The sequence below is a fragment of the Antedon mediterranea genome, chromosome 9 (assembly GCF_964355755.1).
Source record: "Antedon mediterranea chromosome 9, ecAntMedi1.1, whole genome shotgun sequence".
NCBI lineage: Eukaryota > Metazoa > Echinodermata > Crinoidea > Comatulida > Antedonidae > Antedon > Antedon mediterranea.
In genome coordinates, this window is record NC_092678.1 from 20,915,228 (window position 1) to 20,942,644 (window position 27,417).

Consider the following 27,417-nt stretch of genomic DNA (forward strand, 5'->3'; position numbering starts at 1 on the left):
ATGGATAAGCCAAATCAGGATATTGTCTTTTTACGTAATGAAATTGACTTTGGAGAGCACAGCATTGAGCTTGGAAGAGGTTCAACTTCAGCTGTCTTTAAAGCCACACTAACAACGGATAAGGGAGAAACTAAAGTAGCCGTGAAGATGTATCAGAAGATCGGGTATAAAGAGGTTAACATTCTTAAAGATCTTGATCACAAAAATATTATAAAATTCTACGGTCTACTTGACCATATATTTACATTTGGTATTGTCTTAGAATTAGCATCTGAAGGTAACTTGGGTCAGTTTTTAGCTAGATTTAGTCAGGAAAGTAAAGATGCTGGATTACTATCGCGATTACCGAAAAGGCAATTTGTTCAGTGGAGTATTGACATCGCTTCTGCTCTTCATTACTTGCACAAGAAGAACATAATCCACAAAGACATTACATCACCAAATGTCCTATTAAGCGATGACAAGGAAAACGGGTTTAACGTACTTAAATTGTGTGATGTTGGAAGTTGTAAAGAACTAAAAGATGCAAATAGCACATTCGTTGAACTTGGAGTAGAATTTATAAGACGTTGGGCTGCACCTGAAGTTCTCCAATATCCAACACTCATGGTATCTAAAAAATCGGATATTTACTCGTTTTGTGTTGTTCTATGGGAATTATGGACTTGCCAGGAACCGTGGAAAGGCTTTAGGTATTTTGAAATGGCAGTGAATGTAGTTAACGGAAATTTGCTTGAGATTCCAAACGACTTTCCGGAGGTATTGCATCCAATGATAAAACAGTGTTGGAGCCGCGCAAGAGAACGACGCTGCAATATAGATGAAGTGCTAGAATACCTGGAGAAGTTCAGAAGGTTTTTGAAAGATAACGGTAACAGTTTTTATTCTACAGTCATTTAGCCGTACCATTTTGAAGCCCCATGTCTCCTTAACGGTTGGTTTTAGACCAACTAAGTGCATTACCAGTATAAATGAATGTGATCTTAAAATTATATATTTAGCATATTAAAGATCAAGAACCATATGACATACCTCAGGGGCGGACCCAGCTTTCCATAATTTAAAGACCCCTTCCCTACGTTTTTTAGATCTAATTTAAGATCACAAACTATATTTAATGTAAAAATAATACTATTGGTCCTATTGCGATAACTTTTTCGTCTTTAAACGGTTAAAATGTAAAAAATAAGTAAATTCTAATAATTATAGCGGCCCGCGCGGATTGATAGTTTTGTTTTTCTTCTGTAATTCACCCACTTTTCGATCGATCGTGAGGCCAAAACAAATGGAAGACTCCTAACTTTTCAGCGAAAATACCGGGTTTTCCCCAATTTGTATCAACGGAGTCTGGCAAAAATAGAAAGACAATTAATGCAGCAACTATACAACGTCAGGCTAGGTATATAGCTAGCGTACGATGTTCGTACGTTACCGATGTTTACCAGCTAGGCCTATAAAACTAAGCCTAGCTAGGCTAGGCCTAAGACCGTCCACGAGAGGTCGATCACCGCGAGCTACTTAGGTAGTGCATTGTTTCTCACTTTTTATCATAATTTACCATAAAACGTACATTTAAGACAAGGAATGACCTGGTTTCATGTTTTTAAGTAATATATATATATATGTATTATTTTTACAAAAATGTCACAAATTGTAGGGAAGGGGTATTTAAGGCCAAATCATAATCTTGCGCATAGTTTTATTTTTCCGTGTAGGACCCTATCTATTTTCATTTCCGTATATGTCCGTAATATTATACCGGTAGCAAAGCAAATTTCCTATCATTATTTTCTCTGTTTTATATTTATTATTTATTTTACAGTTTATATTGGACAAATGAAAATGAATTTTGGAAATTGTGGTTTTAATTAACTGCTAGATTATTTAGCATTTAATTCAAAATAGCAGCAGCAGCTTCATATTTTTGTTGTCTGACTATTTTAAATCATTAATTGATAATAATAATTAATTTACATTATTATTATTAGAATTTATTATCGTACCAGAATTACCTTCATCGGGAATTCTCCCCGACATTCGCATTGAACGCAAACAAATATTATCCGATTTTTATTCGCATGTGTTCTCTAAAAAAGGGCACCTTAAAAATTTTGTGGGGGTGGGGGAGGGGTTCGGACATGGACCTTGATAGGATTAGTCATAAAGTAGTTATAGAGTTGCAAGGCATTTTATCATTGTTGAATGTTTTGTTTTAGCTTAATTGTTAACATTGGTAATAGAAATAATGATGGCGAATTTATATATTTCTAAAATATAAAAATAATTTTAAATGGATCGCTACAAAAATAATCCTCCACTTCATCACTGCATAGATACCTAATAATCAGACTAGAACGTATATTTGTTACGTTTTACTATCAATCCATTTTCATATCACGCAATCCATTTTTCAACAATATAGTAGTATAATAATATTTTGATTGAATAGTGAGATATTAGTTACAGTGTTGACTTTGAATAAACCATTGGTAATTTACTGAAAATCCAATATGAACTTGTGTTATAATACAAACAAAATTATTCAATCAAAGAAACGCTAAAAGAAGAAAGAAAACTAAAACTGCATAGATACCTAATAATCAGACTAGAACGTATATTTGTTACGTTACTATCAATCATATCACGCAATTTATTTTTCAACAATATAATAGTATAATAATTAAATAGTGAGGGATTAGTTACAGTGTCAGATTTTTCAATTTAATGAACATCCAAAATGAACTTGCTGTTATAATACAAACAAAATTATTCAATCAAAGAAACGCTCTACTAAACATGACAATAGATGTCTGTCGATAAACTTCTGACGACGACTAAAACAACGACAATCAGCTAAATATATTCGTGATTTTTTTCATCTCTGGCTTGTTACATTATCATTACACATTATCGGACTCCCCCTCCTCTTGCAATGAACGGCCGTACATATCTTCCCTATCTAGGCTCGTGTAGGCCTATGTACTACGTCATTAACAAATTACCCACGCATAGCAGTGTTTCTAGCGCCATCACAGATTACCTCTAATGGATCAAGCATTCACACCTGAACTTTTTGCGACCATCGCTTCGACACATGCCACACGATGGGGGACCTGTGGCTCAAATACTCAGTGTCTACAGCTCTGGACTCTTTAGGCAACCCTCTTAAAATAGTCCTGCGACCGCCCCTGTGCCTACAGAGGGGGATTTACGGGACCGCCCCGCCCCTTTTGCAAACTATAAAAAAATGTTGTTGACACGTGACACGTTTACGTATTCACGCACAGCAGTTTTTATAAATAAAGAATGATTAATTTCAAAGTGTTTCTATCATTCCATCGGATCGAATATTTATTATTGCCATTAGGTCTACATCTACATTGTTTACTAAACAAAGCCATATAGATGGCTGCAGTCGCGTGCTTAGTGTTTACCGACCGACCGACCAACCTACCAACTGACCGAAATTATTGAACATGTTTAAAAATGTTGAAATGTTTAAAAACAGTTATATTTTTTTTATTTACACGTGCGTAGCCTGTCACTTTTGACGTGCTCGTATAACGTAATTTCGAGTTGAAAAGTAAGTCAAGAAAACAGAAATCGGGCAAAAAGAGTACGCAATAACATTTAACGTGCAGTGCGCGCGCAAAAATCTGCGCATTCATGGCAATTTTGTAAACGCTTAAAATTGCCTGAAACGTACTCTTATTTCATCGAAAATAAATGTTGAAAATTTTAAGCGCGCGTACGCATGCGTTACATGCACTACGCACGTAATTGTATTGCCATATGATGATTTATGCCCTGAAATTTATGAGTACCAAATTTTATTTAATTGTGATGGTTGTGAAGATATGATTACAAACGTGATTTCGTTAAATCGTGCGTAGACCACGTAATTTTTTATTGCGCACCGTGAGAACATAACCACATCGATTCCTGGCCATAAAGAATATACTGTGAAAAATTTATTAGATTAAACTGATATCAAGATAAGGTCAGAAAGCGATAAAACGCATAGTGATACCGGACCGACAGACAGACCGACAGACCGACCGACCGACCAACATAGTGAACTATAGAGTCGCTTCCACGCGACTAAAAACGTACGTACAACCGCGGCCGATGTTGTCTTCCTACGCCATTAAATATTTCATGAGTTGAAAAACTTCACTGCTCTGCATAACAAGAGACGAGTTAGGCATAAATATAGCAGTCAACTCATCATCCAATCACCATCCAACATTCACTATTTTGTATAATAAATGATTTCATAGGCCAATTTTAAATTATTGATCATTATTATTACAACACGATATATAACAACAAATATTTCTTACAAAAAACGCCACTCGCTTCTTAACTTAACAGTTTTAAAGATATATTATCTCCCTAAACATTTTTTTTTTCAAATTTGCTTTTGAATGTGTCATTTTAATGTCACATAAAAGTTTTTCACTTTAACCAAAAAATGGATTGAAAAAAAAAATTATTTACCTGAAAAAAAATGTAATTTAAAGCAAAAAATAATTAAATTGTCTTTCAGACAATGGTTTTTGGTAAAATTAAACGTTTCTTTACTCTTTTTATAAATTAAATAATGTTTTTTTTTTACAGAATTAAATAACTTTATTAAAACTCCAAAATTACCTACTTAAAGTCTGATTTTATTAATCTTCAATTCATGTTTTGGGGGGACAATACATCTTAAATTATTGATCTTTCTTCAGAAATAATGATTTGTTATCAATTATTTTTGTTTAACTATCAGTAGTAAACATTTTGTGTAACGTAAATATATAGTCTGGCCCACTTTACAGAACAAAAATATAAGCATAAACTAAACTATATTAGTGTAGCCTACTTTGAGTAGATAGTAGTTCACTTAAACACACAAAAATATAAAAAAAGTATCCTACTTTGAATTTATTTAATTCAAATCACTTTAAAAATATTTTACAGATTACCGTCTACATGCATCTCAATAATACTGTATTATCCGCAAAAGTTTTCATAGACTCTCTTCTCCCAGACGTGCCTTGAGGTTTGTAATTTGAGAATGACCCTTCCGAGTTTACAAAATTACAAAACTGTCAGCCTCTAGAACTATAGCTTCCGCTTGATATAGCTTCTGAATTAGTAGTCCTCTGGGAATATAGCTGGCTAAAGCCGCTGCGCAAAAACAACAAAAAACACAACAAAGTAAGTTGGTAGAAAAGGGGTAGTAAATTCATTTAATTTAATTTATTTCCCTTTAAGGTTTTACAAAGTAAAGGAGCCTAAAAGAAAGCAAAGCTTGTAATGAATAGGCTCCTCAAAACAAAAACAAAAACATATAAGAGTACAGTAGGCCTATGTGTTCCCTCGCTAAGTAAACTTATTTCTTACTTTGTTAACAATTGGCTGTAAATTAATGTTGCAGACAGTAGTTTGACTCATAACAGGGGCGGACCCAGGAGTGTTGCCCTAGTGACCCGGGCAACACCCTTAATTTCATACTAAATGTTGATTCTGCCACTAAATTGAAATTGAGTCCCATTACATCGTATACAATATCCATCCGGACCCGGAACTTGATAGGCCTACTCATACAGTAGTTACAGAGTTGCAGGGCATTTTATCATTGTTGAATGTTTTGATGTTAGCTTAATTGTTAAAATTGATAAAAGAAGTAATTAACATTACAATTATTTAAACAGAGATCAAAAGGTTATTTTTGTGAAATTCTTAGATTAAGAGAAATTTAATTTGCTATTTGTTTGTGTATTATGTTTAAGTAATTGTGGTTTTCCTTGTTTATTCTGTTATATTTGTTTAGGACCACAATGGAAATAAGTTTGCCGTCTCAGTACTTTTTTGTGTATTTATCCTATTGGTTTTATATCAGAATAAAGAAATATAAATAAACGACCTTCACAACCACAAAATATTTCTTTGTAACAAAATTTATTTTAAATGGAACGCTACAAAAATAATCCTCCGCTTCATCACTGCATGGATACCTAATAACCAGACAAGAACGTATCTTTGTTACGTTTTACTATCAATCCATTTTCATATCACGCAATCCATTTTTCAACAATATAGTAGTATAATAATATTTTGATTGAATAGTGAGATATAAGTTACAGTGTTGACTTTGAATAAACCATTGGTAATTTACGGAAAATCCAATATGAACTTTTATAATACAAACAAAATTATTCAATCAAAGAAACGCTCTACTAAACATGACAATAGATGTCGGTCGATAAACTTCTGACGACGACTAAAACAACGACAATCAGCTAAATGTATTCGTGATTTTATTTCATCTCTGGCTTTTTACATTAGCATGACACATTACCGGACTCCCCCCTCCTCTCGCAATGATCGGCAGTACATATCTTCCCTATCTAGGCTTGTGTATGTAGCCTACTACGTCATTCACAAATTACTCACGCATAGCAGTTTTACTAGCGCCATCACAGATTACCTCTAATGGATCAAGCATTCACACATGAATTCAAAAATTCATCGACAAACGAAATATAGCCTATATTCATTCCTTTTAAATATTAGGCATATAGCCAAAGCTAATAATCGATTTGTCCATAATTATTGCGTTTTGCCGGAGGTTTTCCATATTCGAAGGTTAATTTATAAGCCAATTCATAATTGTGCGTATAGTTTTGTATTTCTGATGCGTGTAGTACCCTATTTATCTTCACTTCCTTACTAACGTCCGTAAATATTAGGCCGAATTTCGGTAGTAATTTAAGGACGTTCCAAATTTGAACGTGTTATACCGGTAACAGAGCAAAGTTTGCTTCTTTCTGCAAATGTCCTATCATTATTTTCCTTGTTTTATTTTGAAGTGTGGTTTAAAACAACACTTTTGTAAAGTTTAGGCTATAGTGGATAAATAAAAATGAATTGTTGTAAATTGTTGTTTTAACGTCTGACTTTATTTAGCATTTAATTCAAAATAATACAATTTAACGTTTTGCGCAATATATTTATAGCAAAAGCTTCATATTTTTTGTATAACTTTTTAAAATTATTATTTGATAATTAATTTACATTAATTGAGTACAGTTATTAGAATGTATTACCGTACCAACAGCACCTTCATCGGGGACTTCCCCGTATAACGTTCGCATTGAACGAAAAAAAAAATGTTATCCTATATTGTTAGTCGCGTATGTTTTATTACCGGCGGAATAATATAGGCTACAATCCTCTGTTTGCTAGCGCACTATAGAGTGAGTGACATTTCCGGCGAACTAGAGGTGCAATTTATCATGAATTTTACGTGCGAGAGTACCATTTGCGACCCTAGTGTCATTTAAGAATTTTCTTGCTCAAATACTCAGTCAGTCTTTGGGCAACCCTCTTAAAATAGTCCTGCGACCGCCCCTGCATAATCAGATCAGACTCAATGAATGCCTATAAAATAAAGAGATTACAGTGATCATTTTAACTTTCCTCTGCTCACAATTAAAACTATGTATCTATTTTAAATTGAATTACAAGTAGAAAAAGGTATTCCACATTTGATTGCTGCTCGTGGTAAAACAGTTGAGAAAGCTTACATTGAAGCATTGAAAGAAGGTCAAGTTGAAGTGAATCTTGGAATGCTTAAAGTGATTGGTCAGGAAGGTGCTGGTAAAACTTGCCTTATTAATGCCTGTCTTGGAAAGAAGTAAGTATAGGCATAATTAATAAATTTGATAAGCGCCCAGTTTAATATGTGACATTCAAGTTCAATAAATTGCCGAGGGTTCCTTTGTTTAAGGAAAATGTACCTATTGTTATAAATAATACTATATGTATATTGTTGTATTCATTCATCATTTTACTTTACTGTATTTCGGAAACGGACGTTCATAGTTAAAAAATCAATTGCATGAATAAGTTTAAATAAACAAGGCAGACACAAAAAACACCGGTATCAGATCATCTCAGGATCTCCATCATTTGGTTATATGGAGCCTGGATGATTCAAATGATGATACCTTAATACATTCTATCATTTCATTTTTGCTAGCTGACATTCTCTTGAATTATTACTTTCTCGTATACTTTATGTTATCTCGTATGTATAATTCACTCTAAATGCGGTTGGTGAATTTGAACAATGAAACATAAACCGCTCATTCGAATTGACCCACATTTTGGTCTATCCGTTTTGGCAAACCATGTTTTGGTTACAATTGACCAATTGGCCCCCGTGACCCAGAAAGTTACATACCCAACCGAATATAGGGTGTGTTTTGATGCAACAAAAATATTTTCTAAATACTAGAGTTTGCTTATTTTATTTGTATCTCCATTGAGATAATTATAGCCACTAGAATTGTCGGTGATTTTGGCTAATATTATACCTATTAATTTACAGACAGAGAAATGTATGCCACCCTTTGTATATTTATCTACTAAAAAATATCTCGTGAAAATTGGAAAATATTGAGACCCAAATTAGCCTTTAGATTTTTACGACATTGGTTTCATTTCGAATAAATTTCAGGTTTAACAAAGCACATGAGATCACAAATGGCATAGCGGTGATAAAAAACTGTAAGGACAAAGGTGGAAGAACTAAACAAATGGACAGAGAATCCTAGTGGTGATAGAGGTAGAAATGAAAGAATAAAGTATTACGTCACAGATTTTAGCTAAAATAATGTTTTTAATTTAAAACGATTTATTACATACTTTAGCCACACATACAGGGAAAAATTTCATTTGAAAATTTTGTTTAGCAAAATTGCTAATCAAACTGATTTTTTAGTCAAGAAACATAGTTTTGTATTGTATTTTTTGCTACACAATTGTAGAAATGTGTAGCAAAAAGGTTGTTTTGTATAGCTTTTTGCTATGCTACACTGGCGAAATTATTCCCTGACATACTATTTTTATTGATATTTACTAATATTAAAAATAGATTATATTACACCTGCATAATAAGTATAGATCTAATACTGACTTCTAGTTGTCATATGATCTTTACTAAGATATTATAAAGATATTTACGTAAACTCTTTTTTTCAGTTAATCCAATTTTATTATATCGAAAATTTGCTGAAGAAGATGTAAACAGAAGAATAGAAAATGATGAAGAGGTTGTACCTACAGAAAGTGAGCCTTACTTCTCAACTAAAGATGTGAGTATGTATTCTTTTATGATGTACAGTTAACTTTCTAGATACCATTTACAGACAGCAATTGTTTTAATAAAGGTAAATGAGACTTTGGTATTGTCACGAAGAACTTACTACAGTATTTAGGCCCACTCAAGATATTGTAAGTACAAAGAATTCTCATGTGATTAGGAATCCGTACTTTTTTCAATGTGTTACCTTTGTTTTTCAGGTTGAACAGGAATCAAGTGCTCGAGGTATGTTATATAATACGTTGGATACAACAATTGATAATCCCTTTGAATTGGTTGCGAGGCTCTTTGATTGTGGGTTTTGTTCTTTGATTGGACAATTTGTTTTATATTTTTTGTTTTTAGTTTTTGCGATTTCTTCTTTAATTGTCCAATACTCGTGTGTATCCTGCACATATCCAGCATATAAATGTTTATGACTTTTTAACAAAATAATAAAACGATGATTAATAGTTATTCGAACAAAACAATAAAGAATACTTATTGCTTTAATTAAAATATTTCTATTTTTAGAAGAGAAAGGGCCTACTGAAACAGTTGCAGAAACTAACGATGTGAGTATACCTAGATAATGTATCTACAGAGTTGAATGTCAGTTTTATGTCTGTTTTCATCAATGCAATTTAACCAATTTGTTTTGCTTTACAAACGCTATTGTTGAAACTTATTTTTAAACTTACCGGCGTGCATGCAAAAAGTGTCTAATGATCTAATGATTAATACTTAATGGTTACCAAGTCAAGAGCTAATTATTTTTTTATATTATTATTTTGTTTTTCAGGTAGGAAAGAAACCAAGCGCTCAAGGTAGTGATACAAGCTTAACATTCACAATTCTTTAATGAAAAGGATACAGAAAAAGACTGGTCTGTGTCTTGTGTGATATTGAAGAAAGATTTTATTTTAGGAAAACAAAAATAACTGTCTCAACTACTTTTTTATATTTTAATTTAAAAATATTTTACTAATTAGGTGTGAATACTAGAAAACCTGCAAAAACTAAAAATGTGAGTACTATATTTATCTACAGTTTTTAAAAATAACTGTAATATGAAAGAAATATAAAGAACAATGATTATTGTTAAATAATGAATGGATTTTGTTTTTCTCAGGTCAACAAAAAGTCAACTACAGAAGGTGTGTTAATTACTTTGAAATACTTAATGTTTGATTTTAAAAGTACACATGCTTATAACTTAGAATTCTTAGAATAACATAAGTAATGAGTAATATTGAAGATGATACGAAACATCAAAATATTATTGATATTGGTGAAGACTACACCATAACTATAGTTGACCTTATGTTTTGGATATAATAATAAATCTAATTATTATAGTTTTATTTTATAAATGTTTATATTTTTAGAAGAGTTAAATGGAAATGCTTCGATTTATGTGCAACAAAAATTGGATAAAGATATTATAGAAAATATCTCTCAAACACAAAAAGAAGAACTGTCTCCTATGGAAAACATGTTTGATATCTGGGATCATGGGGGACAGTTAATCTACCATGGAATACACCGTGTAAGTTCTTTTTTTTTTATTATAAGTTTCAGGTTTCTTGTATGTAGATTTATTTGGTAACTATGCTTTGCTGCTACTACTACTACTACTACTACTACTACTACTACTACTACTACTACTACTACTACTACTACTACTACTACTACTACTACTACTACTACTACTACTACTACTACTACTACTACTACTACTACTACTACTACTACTACTACTACTACTACTACTACTACTACTACTACTACTACTACTACTACTACTACTACTACTACTACTACTACTACTACTACTACTACTACTACTACTACTACTACTACTACTACTACTACTACTACTACTACTACTACTACTACTACTACTACTACTACTACTACTACTACTACTACTACTACTACTACTACTACTACTACTACTACTACTACTACTACTACTACTACTACTACTACTACTACTACTACTACTACTACTACTACTACTACTACTACTACTACTACTACTACTACTACTACTACTACTACTACTACTACTACTACTACTACTACTACTACTACTACTACTACTACTACTACTACTACTACTACTACTACTACTACTACTACTACTACTACTACTACTACTACTACTACTACTACTACTACTACTACTACTACTACTACTACTACTACTACTACTACTACTACTACTACTACTACTACTACTACTACTACTACTACTACTACTACTACTACTACTACTACTACTACTACTACTACTACTACTACTACTACTACTACTACTACTACTACTACTACTACTACTACTACTACTACTACTACTACTACTACTACTACTACTACTACTACTACTACTACTACTACTACTACTACTACTACTACTACTACTACTACTACTACTACTACTACTACTACTACTACTACTACTACTACTACTACTACTACTACTACTACTACTACTACTACTACTACTACTACTACTACTACTACTACTACTACTACTACTACTACTACTACTACTACTACTACTACTACTACTACTACTACTACTACTACTACTACTACTACTACTACTACTACTACTACTACTACTACTACTACTACTACTACTACTACTACTACTACTACTACTACTACTACTACTACTACTACTACTACTACTACTACTACTACTACTACTACTACTACTACTACTACTACTACTACTACTACTACTACTACTACTACTACTACTACTACTACTACTACTACTACTACTACTACTACTACTACTACTACTACTACTACTACTACTACTACTACTACTACTACTACTACTACTACTACTACTACTACTACTACTACTACTACTACTACTACTACTACTACTACTACTACTACTACTACTACTACTACTACTACTACTACTACTACTACTACTACTACTACTACTACTACTACTACTACTACTACTACTACTACTACTACTACTACTACTACTACTACTACTACTACTACTACTACTACTACTACTACTACTACTACTACTACTACTACTACTACTACTACTACTACTACTACTACTACTACTACTACTACTACTACTACTACTACTACTACTACTACTACTACTACTACTACTACTACTACTACTACTACTACTACTACTACTACTACTACTACTACTACTACTACTACTACTACTACTACTACTACTACTACTACTACTACTACTACTACTACTACTACTACTACTACTACTACTACTACTACTACTACTACTACTACTACTACTACTACTACTACTACTACTACTACTACTACTACTACTACTACTACTACTACTACTACTACTACTACTACTACTACTACTACTACTACTACTACTACTACTACTACTACTACTACTACTACTACTACTACTACTACTACTACTACTACTACTACTACTACTACTACTACTACTACTACTACTACTACTACTACTACTACTACTACTACTACTACTACTACTACTACTACTACTACTACTACTACTACTACTACTACTACTACTACTACTACTACTACTACTACTACTACTACTACTACTACTACTACTACTACTACTACTACTACTACTACTACTACTACTACTACTACTACTACTACTACTACTACTACTACTACTACTACTACTACTACTACTACTACTACTACTACTACTACTACTACTACTACTACTACTACTACTACTACTACTACTACTACTACTACTACTACTACTACTACTACTACTACTACTACTACTACTACTACTACTACTACTACTACTACTACTACTACTACTACTACTACTACTACTACTACTACTACTACTACTACTACTACTACTACTACTACTACTACTACTACTACTACTACTACTACTACTACTACTACTACTACTACTACTACTACTACTACTACTACTACTACTACTACTACTACTACTACTACTACTACTACTACTACTACTACTACTACTACTACTACTACTACTACTACTACTACTACTACTACTACTACTACTACTACTACTACTACTACTACTACTACTACTACTACTACTACTACTACTACTACTACTACTACTACTACTACTACTACTACTACTACTACTACTACTACTACTACTACTACTACTACTACTACTACTACTACTACTACTACTACTACTACTACTACTACTACTACTACTACTACTACTACTACTACTACTACTACTACTACTACTACTACTACTACTACTACTACTACTACTACTACTACTACTACTACTACTACTACTACTACTACTACTACTACTACTACTACTACTACTACTACTACTACTACTACTACTACTACTACTACTACTACTACTACTACTACTACTACTACTACTACTACTACTACTACTACTACTACTACTACTACTACTACTACTACTACTACTACTACTACTACTACTACTACTACTACTACTACTACTACTACTACTACTACTACTACTACTACTACTACTACTACTACTACTACTACTACTACTACTACTACTACTACTACTACTACTACTACTACTACTACTACTACTACTACTACTACTACTACTACTACTACTACTACTACTACTACTACTACTACTACTACTACTACTACTACTACTACTACTACTACTACTACTACTACTACTACTACTACTACTACTACTACTACTACTACTACTACTACTACTACTACTACTACTACTACTACTACTACTACTACTACTACTACTACTACTACTACTACTACTACTACTACTACTACTACTACTACTACTACTACTACTACTACTACTACTACTACTACTACTACTACTACTACTACTACTACTACTACTACTACTACTACTACTATTATTACTACTACTACTACTACTACTACTATTATTACTACTACTACTATTATTACTACTACTACTGCTACTACTATTATTACTACTACTGCTACTACTACTACTACTACTACTACTACTATTATTACTACTACTATTACTACTAATATTATTACTACTACTACTACTACTACTACTACTACTACTACTACTACTACTACTACTATTACTACTAATATTATTACTACTACTACTACTACTACTACTACTAATATTATTACTACTACTATTACTACTACTATTACTACTAATATTATTACTACTACTACTACTACTACTACTATTACTACTAATATTACTGCTACTACTACTACTACTACTACTACTACTACTAATATTATTATTATTACTACTACTACTACTACTACTACTACTACTACTACTACTACTACTACTACTACTGCTACTACTACTACTACTACTACTACTACTACTACTACTACTACTACTAATATTATTACTACTACTACTACTACTACTACTACTACTACTACTACTTCTACTACTACTAAGATCGCTACATTTTGACCACCACTGTGTCATTTGAAAACTTGTGATTTATATTGAGTCAAATGGCCGAGAGGTTAAGGCAGGGGCGCCGTTTACCGTACCTAAAAAGCCCACAATATCAGCATCCCTAGTTCTGGTGGTGGAACAAGTCTTTTCGGTTAAGGACTATAAACCGTAGTTCCGTGTCTAAATAAAATTAAAATAAATCGATTGGTCTTACACGGACCGATAGCATTCCTCGATTCCACACAGATCAAGTTTGTGTTATTTTAAAAAAAAAACACTACCTTCAATATTTCACAGTAAGTAAGTATTGTCAAGCACATATTTATATAAACAATTGTTTAAAATCATTTGTTTGCAGATCTTCGTGACATTACATGCGCTTTATCTTGTAGTCTTTGACATGAGTAAAAATCTTTATGACCCTGCTATTGTCATAGATTCGAATGGGGTAAGAATTCCTTTATTTGAATTTGGAAAAAAGCCATCGTGATTTACAGATTAAATATAAAATAAAAACAAATAAGTTGTGTTTTTTGTTTGTTTATCAGTTTCTTATAGATGTTAATAAAACAATAACGATTCTTTTAAATTTGATAGAAGAAACGTCAGCATCATTGGACCAATCTTCAATTCTTATTATCTTCAATCCTCTCAGTCTATTCCCATAGTCGTATTTTAATCGAGAGTATGAATAAACAAGTTTTTTTACCTGCTATCCTTATTGTGGGTACACACAAGGGAAAGCTAGGGGACACAGAGGAAAAACAAAATGAAGAGGTTAGTAAATATAATAATATTTATAAATTATCTAGTTTGGGTTTGCAATTAATACAAAACCCGCAACCAAATTCATACAATTGATTTATATTTAGGCTTACAGTATGCTATGTTGTTATTGAGATTTAATTAAAGGAACAACCTTATCGTGAGTTCAACAATAATTCTAACCATTCGATTGACCATTTCTTTACCCTTAGTCAGAGAAAGTGTTAAATGAAATTAAAAGGGCACTTGCAGAGAAACCATACGAAAAGCATGTGTATGGGTACTTCGCTGTTGAAAACAGTAGAGAAACTACAGACAAGAGCTTTAGTGATCTGAAAGAAGTAATTCAGGATCTTATGAACCATTTGAAAAAGCCTATTCCATTAAAGTGGATGCGTTTTAGATGTGAACTATATAGTTTGAGGAAGGATGAATTGATATGTTCTTTGAAAGAGGTAAATGTTAATGTCGTTATCCCATTGTTTTATTTTCTGAAATGCACTTTCATTCTTACTTCTTACAACTCTTGTATTTTTTTAACCACCACTTCTAAAAAATCCTACTATTTGATGATGTGGACGATTTATTTGGCCTAAAAGTAAATCCATATTAATTTATAAAAAAAAAATTACAACAGATTGTTAGATAACAATAGTGTACATACTTTTTAACGAATGATTTTTTTTTTTTTCTCTTTTGTGGCGCAAACACCACTTTTATTCACATTCATATTATCTCATATTACATAAAATCGTATTATTTAACTTGTAAATGTCGTTACAGTTCATAAGTAACATTTTTACATATATGAATTCTGTATTACTCCTTTTTTCATTAATTTTCGTATATTTTGTTATACACTTGACAGGATCATCATTGTCATCTATCCCGTTTTAAAATAGTTCACACATTTTCATTTGTTTGTTTTCATTTTACAACCCGGATTATACAATATATTTATATACATGATAAAAAAAAACAATAATAACTCAGTACCACCAGTAACCCGTATCACTGTAATTCTTTTTCGGTTAATCGTATCAAATTAGAAATTATATTATCATAATCTTATTTCTTAAAGCTACCCATTTTTCTATACTTGTTTCTTTATTGTTATATGTTTCACATTCAATGTTATATAACATATTGCTTTTAAATGAATTCCATAAAGATTTACCCACTGGCTTATTTAGTGCAGATAACATTTTTATTCTATAAATAGTAAATGCTGCAAAAGTGTAAATATAATCTATTAGCTTATCTCCCGTTCCTAGTATTAATTGTTTAAATGATATATTATTGTGATTTAAACTTACAAAGATACTAAGCATTTTCCTCCAATATTTCTGAATAAATCTACAACTAAAAAACAAATGATTTTCATTTTCAATTTCTCCACATTTGTCACACGTTTGTGTTTCCTTAACTTTCCACTGATACAGCCGTTTGTTGGTAGGCAGTATTCTATGTAACATCTTATAATTGAATTGTGCTAGTTTCTTATCTTTCATTTTACATACTTTCCGTAACCAAGAAGTTTTCCAATCAATGTTGTTATCATTGAAGTACTCTTCCCATTTTAGTTGTGACATTGGAATAATGAAATATTCTTTCACAAACCATGAGTATATTAGCTTGGTAGTATTAATCTCATACTTGGTCCCAACTAATTCATCATTATCATCACAATTGAAAATATCTACCTCCTTAATGATACGTTTCCATTGAATTGGTATTGCCTTAATAATGCACAAATACTCATTTAACCAGTTTGTTTTACATTGTAGTTTCACCAGTATTTCGTTTGATGTTAAAAAAGTGTTCTTATTAACAATGTCTTTAATACTGATAATGCCACTGTCAATCCAATGCTTGTAGAAAAGCGATTTTTTTTTTAGTTTAACGTAGTGGTTTCCCCACAGTTGCTCATTCATTATATCGTTATAAGTTTCAGGGTTTTTTTTAGAGATTCTGTTATAATTTATGTAGGCTTTTATCATATTTTTGTAAAACAGTGGAATTTTATCAGAATTAACATCAATAATGTTATAACATGACATATTAAGTAAAACATTAACATCACATATTTTTTTAATATAATACATTGGAATATTTTTCCATTTAGCACCATCATCATTCATAATTCTTTTTAACCAGCCACACATGAGTGCGTTAACATGAAGAGTAAAATCAGGCATTTTAATGCCTCCCATCTCAACATCACCAATTAGAGTTTTTCTTTTTATCTTTTCCCTTTTATTGTTCCAAATAAAATTATATATTAGATTTGTAACTTGTGTATATACATATTTTGGAACATCAGTGATATTTGCAGCATATGTTAATTTAGATAGTGCAAGAATTTTCAGGATTATTATTCTACCAAAAATTGAGAGATTTCTAGCATTCCATTGTTTTAAAGTCTTTTCTAGCTCTATTAATTTAACATCCCAGTTTTTTCTGGTACATTCTTCTGTATTATATCCTACATATATGCCTAAAATTTTGATCGGGTGTTTTACCCAATTTAATTCTAAAGGTCTATCTATTCTGTTCTTCCATTTACCAATCCAAAAAGCATTGGTTTTTTTTTTATTTAGTGTCATTCCAGATACTTCACAAAAACGTTCAATTACACTGACTGCTGACTTAATACTTTTGTCATTACCAACATACAAAACAGTATCATCGGCTAATTGGCTTTACTCTAGTAGCTAGATCAACTTTCGTATGCACTTTGAGGTCCAGAGAATTTGACTTCAGAAATTGGTTTAGGGTGGTCAAACAATCATATTTGGCTTGGTTACACATTTTGAAAATGTGGCGAAAGGTCAAAAGGTCAAGGTGAAAGGTCATAAGACCAAACATAAATATGTCCTTAAATCTCAACAACCACTGGTCACAACGAGGTAATTTTGGTCAAAAATTAATCAGAAGGTATACATTTATATTCAGTCTAATGGGACATTTTATTAAAAAATGACCGGAAATGCCATTTATGACCTTTGACCCACAACCCAGGGCATGTATGTATCTCCGTAACTACTGGTCGTAGACACTTGAATTTGGTTTTAAATTGTTCGAAATATATGTTTTGTTATTTGTTACACATTTTAAAAAATGTTACAAATGGTCAAAGGGTCAAGGTCAAGGGTTATTTGAACAAATAAAAAAAGGTACTTGTATCTCGGCAACCACTGGTCGCAGCAAGTCAATTTTGGTCTCAAAATGTTCAGAAGGCATGCATTTATATTCCATCTTATGGGGCATTTTAGTCAAAAATGATCAGAAATTCCATTTCTGACCTTTGACCCACATACCAGGGCATCTTCATATCTCTGTAAGTACAGGTTGTAGAAACTTAAATTTGGTATCAAATTGTTCGAAATATACATATTTACATTCATTGTAATAGAAAATGTGGGTAAAAGATGAACAGAAATACTATTACCAATGTTTCAAATAAAAAACATATCTACACAACTTATCCTTAGACAGTAATGTTATGCAATAACTGATACTTTAAATTGTTTTAATTTCAAGTACTAGTTATTGCTGTCCCTGAGGACATTTTGATAGAAACGTTAAGCTCAACAGTTCTTTTCAGAATGATAGAAGTAACTTGCCCCAGGCATTTATTGTTCAAAAGGGTTTTTAGGGGGAAAGGAGGCATCTTCATTTGGGGTATAATATGGTAACACGTATAATCAAATAAATACCACCTAGATGTAAAAAAATACTGCACAATTAATATAAAAAAGTGATAAAATTATGTCAAAATGCTTGGTAAATTGTAGATTATGGTAGTTAATGAAATGTGTTGACGTGATACAATTATTGTGTAAATGCACGTGGCGGGGCGTTTATTCCACATGGTGTTCTATTGGAGGGAATGGTGGCGTTTATTTGAAGGAATACTCTAATTGTAATAATTGTATTTCGTTTCTCAACTGATAAAAGGTACTTTACATGATTTGTTTTCCTCTTTATGCTTTTTAACGAAATGTTTCTGTCTTTTAAAATAAAAGTGATAGATTCCATTAAATGGATCTTCTCCTCCAGGTGCCAGTATAATGATATAAAACAATGACACATCATTATCCTGACACGATTGCACTCATAATGGATCTTCATTCTATCATCTATTTGTTTGTAACTACAATTTGACAACAATCTTTTGCATAGTTTTAAATGCCAATACATAGTTTCATTACTATTGTACAATATGTCCAGCTTTCCTGAAAACACCCTTGTGTACTGTAGTACAGTGTTGTAGTATGATTTTTTCATCATCATAAACTTCTGATGCTTTTATTGTCAATGCATTCAGTACCTAAAACATGTCAAAGTTTCTAGTGGTATTGATAATAAATCTCCAGAAATATATATTGTTTTATTATCTACACTGGGAACAGACGTGTATATGTATAAGTTTTGTCGTTGACATTCAAAACTATTATGCAACAGTGTTACGTAATAATGACAATGACTTGGTCTATTATTGTGGTCTCCAATACCTTTTATTACATGATTGTACTTCCACCAGGATAGAATGAGGTTTAATCCCGTTATTATTCTTATTATATATTTATATATATATATATATATCTGGGTGTATTTATTTGATTATACATGTTACCATTATTACACCCAACAAAATAAACGCCTTTCCCTGAATAAATAAATGCCCGTGGCTTTTATTCGGGTAACTACAGTAAATTACTTCTAGCATTCTCAAAATGTTTGAACGTTCGGGGGTCAACAATACTTTCTAGCATTATTATAAGCAAAAGTACAATTATTACAAACAGTAAAGGATTTGTTTTAATTCCTACAGTATAATGAAATCATTAAGCATCAATTATTGCATAACATTACTGTCTAATGATAAGTTGGGTAGATATGTTTTTCATTTAAAAGATTAGTACTTAATAGTATTTCTGATCATCTTTTATCCAAATTTTCTGTTAGAATGAATGTAAATATGTATATTTCTAACAATTTGATACTAAATTTAAGTTTCTACGATCTGTACTTACAGAGATAAGAAGATGCCCTGGTATGTATGTCAAAGGTCAGAAATGTCATTTCCGGTCATTTTTTACTAAAATGTTTCATTAGACTGAATATGAATGTATACCTTCTGAACATTTTGAGACCAAAATTTACTCGCTGTGACCAGTGGTTGCCGAGATACAAATACCTATTTGTGTTTATTCATATAACCCCTGGCCTTGACCTTTTGACCTTTTGTAACATTGTTCAAAATGTGTAACAAATAACTAAATGTATATTTCGAACAATTTGAGCCCAAATACAAATCTCTACGGCCAATAGTTACGGAGATACAGACATGCCCTGGTTTATGGGTCAAAGGTCAAAAATGGCATTTCCGGTCATTTTCGACTAAAATGTTTCATTAGACTGAATATGAATGTATACCTTCTGATCAATTTGAGACCAAAATTACCTCGCTGTGACCAGTGGTTGTCAAGATTTAAGGACATAATGGTGTTTGATCTTATAACCTTTGACCCTGACCTTTTGACCTTTCGCCACATTTTCAAAATGTGTAACCAAGCCAAAAATGATTGTTTGACCACCCTAAACCAATTTCTGAAGTCAAATTCTCTGGACCTCAAAGTGCATACGAAAGTTGATCTAGCTACTAGAGTACTTATTCTAGCTTCTATGTTATTTTCATTATTTGGAAGTTTAATACCCTTATAGTCATCTTTGTTTCTTATTCTAGATGCCATTACTTCAACCACTAAAATGAATAACAGAGCAGATAGAGGACAACCTTGTCTAATACCTCTTTCCATTTTAAAATTGTTTGAAACCCAACCATTGTTAACTGTGACACATTCAACGTTATTGTATAATACTTTTACCCAGTTACAAAAGAACATTCCAAAGTTAAACTTTTCTAGAACATTGAACATAAAATCTCTACTAATAGAGTCAAAAGCCTTCTTAAAATCTACGGTAATTATTGCCCCTTCGATATCATTACACTCTTTACACGATTTATTTGGCCTAAAAGTAAATCCATATTAATTTATAAAAAAAAATTACAACAGATTGTTAGATAACAATAGTGTACATACTTTTTAACGAATGATTAAATTAAAAAAAATATTGTGGTGAAAACACCATTGAAAACTTATTATACTTGTTGTTAATAATATGTTATAGTGTATGATATTCAATTACATATTAAAGTCATACCATACCAAACTTTATGTGATAAAAAATGTGATGTGCCCATGTTGTGATGATGTCATATCACTACCATATTTGGGCATACCACTACTATATTTGGGCATAATAATCACACTTTTTTGTCAAACTAGTTTTATAGACAAAGCTAAAAAAATATTATGTATGCATTGTTGTTGATTTTCAGGTAAAAGTACTGGCTAGCAAGAACGGAATTGTTGATGAAAGCCAACAATTAATTTTGCTTAACTTCTTGTACGACCTTGGTGACATCATCTACATGCCTGATAACAAATTGTTAAAGGATCAAGTAGTGCTAGATCCGATGAGTCTGGTTAAGATTGTCACAGCATTTGTTACTGTTGTTCCACCTGACTTTCCAGTAAGTTGGATGGTATTATCTGTCATGAAATGCTCCTTTAAAACTAATTGGTAGAATTGTTAGTTTTTAGTTAAGCAAGTCATAATCCATGGTACAACTATTTATAGATTTGTTTTTGTCACAATGATTTGTAAACTTCTTTCATCACACATTGGTTTGTAATGTCAGTTTGATTGCTGTTTAGAATGTTTCATCTAAAAATATTCTGTGTCACCATAATAAATAGGTGCTTAATATGGAATTTTTTTATAATTTCTTTCATGCATCAAAAGAGGTGTCTTCATTTTTTTGGTATTATGTTTTAATTTCTAGACAGCCATGTACAGTGAAGCTTTCAGGAATCTTAATAAGGGCATACTGGATGAGATGTTGTTACACAAATTGTGGAAGGAGCAGGGTGTTGATAGTAAGAAATTCAATTACCTGGTAGACCTGATGATTCGATTTGGTTTCATTTGTGAGAAGATGACCAGCTCCACCAGCCAAACCACCGTTGTTGAAAGTACATCCGTCGTTATGGAAAGCCCTACATCTGCAGTAGGTTTTTGTCTCTAACCTTTTTATCATCATGGTCGTGGTAACCTCACTTGATTTAACCATCGGACAATAACAATATTAAAATACACACAATTATTTGACAATATTAGACGGAAAATAACATTTGAAGAATTTTCAAATAATGTTATAAATAAAATCAAGTTCATCTTTAAAGCTTACAGTATGGTATATAAAACACACAGCGATTGAAAAAAAACTATTAATTTGTGCAAATTTCTATCAATATAACATATCAAGTAGGCCCTCCTCTTATCCACATTTATAATTGATTACATTACTGTAGGCGAGGTGTATTACTTTTATGTATTTAAACATTAATGCTTTCAGGAAGCAGTTGCCAAGCGATCGTTTTTTGTACCACTGCGACTTGCTGTTGAGACTTCATCCAGTGAAGGGAATTCAGTACATGATGAGTGCCAAGTTATTAGCATCTTTTACGACCTTTGTGGATATTTGCCTGATGTATTGTTTCCATATATAGTTATTGATTTCCTTAACAAGTATCAAAATGCAACAGGAGATGACCCAAAACTATCCCACGATCTAGCAGAACTTTACTTCGACCAATTTCATCACGTGATTTTGTCACTTGTTAATTTTGTAACTAAGCAGGATGAGAGAAAGTTCTTGTTAAAGGTAAAATACACTCGTTTATGGTTTTCGACAATGCCGTAATTTGTGCACAATATGTCGATCCAAATTGAATATGTATACTAAAACTATCTTTTTGCTAGGAAATTATTATGTAGGCCTATTAAAAAATTGTACAAATAAGAGTTTAATTTTTGTTCATTTAAATATTTCGCGAAAATGATAATTAAAAGACTATTTTAAAAAACAAATTGATGAGAAAACCAGTCAGAAGATTCGTTTATTATGTTTACTTTCCCACAAAAAATAAACAATACATTGTGTACTTTTAATTTATTATTAGGTAACAATTAAACGTAGAGTGGCTATCAAGAAAATCAGTACCACAGAACGTGAAGCATACAAGCGGGTAGGCCTGTGCAGATACCTTTTTAGACGTTAGCGCACTTAAAAATGTTTAAAACCATTTTAGAGAATATTATGGCTATTTATATTCATGTACAATGTTTAATTTGCATATTCATGAATACCAAACTATCATATTTGATATCGTATCGCAGGTAACCATTAAAGATGGAGTGGCTATCAACAAAACATGTAACACAGAATGTAAACTCTCACCTGAAGTATGTAAACAGGTAGGAATATGTTGTGATTTTTTTATCTACAACGGTAACAGTATTTACGATTTTTGTATATCTATCTTCTTATATCTTAATAAATAGTATTTAAAACATTATTAAGGCACTTTATGGGTTTGTTTTAATCTTCGGCCAATCTACCCTTCTTCATTCTCTGTCTCTCGTCTATAAAGTCAAAATTAACCCCCTTTCTGTCCTCCTGGATAATTGTAAATAATTGTGATTTTTTAATAGTTTTTTATATTATATGTATTTATATTATGGTTTTGTCTGTTAATGCGGATATTTGCCCTTTGATGGCATCAGCAACGAATGAAATTGAAATGAGTATGTACTTTTTTCCATCTATTATTCGATATATGCTAATAGAAGTATGTACATTTTAAAATTCTGTTATAGGTGTTGTCAACACTTGAGATGTCGTTCAAGCATTCTAAAGATGGTGGTAGAAGAGGGATTAGTTTCCGACGATGTATTCCCTGTGATTGCAGTGATAAATCTGAAAAGAAGCACATGCAAATGCTTGGAGATTTTCAGAGCGAGATGTTGGCATGCCACGGGGATGGTATGGATGTTACACGTTACAAGCAGCTATTTGGCAGTAAGTCTAGCAATTTTCAATTCTCGTCAGTAAATGGTAGAAAACCCGATTTTAGTGTGATTTTCGTATTCTTTGCATTGTTATTTATTAATTATTTTTATTCTGAAATAAAGTGATCAATAAATAATTATTTTGTTTGATTATTTGTTTGCTTTGTGTTCGTTTTACGTGTACCTTTTTCAGAAAACATTATTACTGAGAAAATTTTTTCTTTCTTTTGAAGATGAAGCTTCTAGAGAATTGATGGATCTAGCTAAAAAGCTAGGCAATGAATGGGAACAGCTGGCAATATATCTTGGATATACCAAGGTAGAGCTTGATGACTTTAAACGCGACAATCGTTTTAACATGCTTGGAGCAATTTTTAACATGCTGGACTCTTGGCATAAAACGGTTTCAGTTGCTGACAAGTCCCGCCATTTGCAACTTACGTTAGCTCTCAGACAAGCTAATCGAAATGATTTAGCTGATAAAGTCGAAGGTATGTTATAAACCTTTAAACAATTCATTGCCTTATCGCCAGGTTTCGCTGGCCTTAAAGCTTGTTTTTAAACATAATATTGATCGTGTTGCTTGGGACTGTACTGAACATTCCAACTCACTGGGTTAAAAGGCCTGTTGTACATACAATAGCCTACATTGCTATTGATCACAATTTCAATAATTATCGATCTACACTTTCTCCTATGTTTCATAATTTTTTGATATTTTTAAACCTAAATTAATTAATCACATATCAGGCGTATAGTTCTTTTTAAGATGTTATATGTTTTTTTAAGGCGATGCGTCGAGAGAATTAATGGATCTGGCTAAAAACCTAGGTAGCGAATGGGAACAGCTGGCAATATACCTCGGATTTACAAAGGCAAATCTTGATTGTTTCAAGCATGACAACTGCGGTAACATACTATTAGCAATGTTCACCATGCTGGATGCTTGGTATAAAGAGACATCAGGTACTGAGATGTCAAAGAATTCACAGCTTTCTGAAGCTCTACGTATGGCTAACAGGAATGATTTAGCCGACGAAGTTGAAAGAAAATTGTAAACATGATTGAATATTGTTCCTGTCTTAAATCCTTGTTAGTGTATCACGTATCATTGCCATTTCAATTGGCCAATCTCTATTTTTTCGATTGGTATTGGTTAACCCAACCTTCAAACGCGCTTCTTGATGATTCATTACTCTCAGATATCTACAATTCCAAAAAATCTGTCTGAAGAAATAGATGTTCGTGCAGTGGTACATCACCATCATAGAATCCACAGTTTTCAAATGACGCCCAAAAGGGATTTTAAGTCAGTCAGTCATGCTTTATGTTGGACAATAAAGTTGTTACTGCATTACTGGATTTTATTGTAAATAAACAGGTGGAATAAGATTGTAGCATTCCATACAGAACATTAATTATAATAATCAATTTGATGATCGTATGAGAGGTAAATATTATATTTTTAAAGATAAAATTGTTAGATTAGAGGTGATAAAAACAAATAATAAGACTACTTTGATTTTGAAAAATTAAGGTTTTTGTTTCATAAATAAAATAAAATTAGATAAAATCAAAGATTCTGGCATCTTAAATCCTTGCCAAATACACGAATGTTATACTGTTTGATAGGTATACTTGTCTTACTGTGTTATTTGTATCATTGTATAGTGTACAAATACTCCACACGCTTGTATTTAAGAAATAGAAAAATGCATCAAAACAAAATTGTTTACAAAAGTTATTTGTTATTGTTTTTCGGAAGTATATGTTGCTGTTTTGTCTATATAATGTCGTGAGATATTACCAAGTTATAAAAACAATCAAAGTGATACCGGTATCCTGGGTTTAGTCTAGTCGTACCAACTAGCGACTTTTAGGCCTATAGTCTGTTTCGGTTCAGCACTCTCGTGTTTAGTCATTATGTATTACTTGTATCTGGTAACGATTGCCTTTCATACGTTCTTTAAGGTTTCCTTGCACATTTAAGTGCAAAGAAAGCCCATCGGTGGCGCCAGTCTGCATGGATGTGTGCGTTGATTCTGTGACTCAGCCCTGGGCCTAGCAGTGTTGAATCATTTACAGAAGTTGTCACGGGTGAAAGCGTTAGCTTAATTCGATTATTATGTAGGCCCAGAAAAAAAAGAAACCCATGTAGTGTGTCAGGCTCTCTCTGCAAATGCAAGTGGACACTTTCCTAACATTACGACAATTGTACAAACAAAATATCTACAGATTTGTCTTAGTAAATACTATTTATTATTCATTAATTCGTGGACTAACTTGATCATCTAAACAATTTGGCCCGTCTTACAAGTTGGTCCGATCGTTTAAGTCTGATTGTCTGGTCCTGAATATCTTGCAACCTTATTGGGCCGGGTCGTCTTCAAATGGGCCGGTCATCCATGGTCCAAATCATTATTAGTCGCGTCTCTATAGCTTATCACTATGTCGGTCGGTCGGTAAACACTAACTCAAATTTGCTCACGCGACTGCAGCCATGATATAGCCTTGTTTAACCTACTTTAACTCGGCCAGCTACGCTATAAAAATAAAGTTGCTACTGGAAACTATGTATGTAATCTATTATTATGTGTGATTGATTTTTTCCGTCCATATGAAAATTCCCTGAATAAATATGATTGGCTGTGGACTAACTACACGGAATTAATGAATTATCATTCATAAGTATTCTGACGAAGATGGAAGAATTATTATACTTGGTATATTACTTAAGAATAAACAAATCAATCTCATAAATGTATATGCACCAAATAACTATAAAGAGAGAGCAATTTTTTTAAAGAAGCTTGACAAGAAAATTGATAATCTTTGCAATGTTAAAGATGAGTGTATAATGATGGGGGGGGGGGGGGGGGTGGTGACATGAATTGTGTTTTACAACATAATGCTGACCAAAGAAACAGCCTGTATCTAAGCTATGACAAATCTCAATTTAAAAAAAATGTATTCATAAATCAAAGCTCTGTGATATTTGGAGAATAAGTCATGAAACAAAAACCCAATTTACTTGGCGACGTAAAAATACATATAGAAGGTT

At 32.1% G+C, this 27,417-nt stretch overlaps 1 protein-coding gene across 1 annotated transcript; it reads left to right on the forward strand.

Moving 5' to 3' along the window:
- Positions 1 to 27,014, forward strand: LOC140058311 (uncharacterized). The gene is made up of 21 exons (XM_072103875.1): positions 1 to 871; positions 7,522 to 7,687; positions 8,568 to 8,620; positions 9,037 to 9,149; positions 9,358 to 9,382; positions 9,671 to 9,711; positions 9,939 to 9,963; positions 10,129 to 10,163; positions 10,269 to 10,293; positions 10,525 to 10,685; positions 14,965 to 15,054; positions 15,204 to 15,383; positions 15,584 to 15,826; positions 21,781 to 21,975; positions 22,288 to 22,512; positions 22,861 to 23,169; positions 23,468 to 23,533; positions 23,685 to 23,762; positions 24,165 to 24,366; positions 24,590 to 24,847; positions 25,146 to 27,014. The coding sequence occupies exons 1-21, from the start codon at positions 1 to 3 to the stop codon at positions 25,412 to 25,414; spliced, it is 3,630 nt and encodes a 1,209-aa protein (XP_071959976.1). The 3' UTR covers positions 25,415 to 27,014.
- Positions 27,015 to 27,417: the final 403 nt, after the last annotated feature.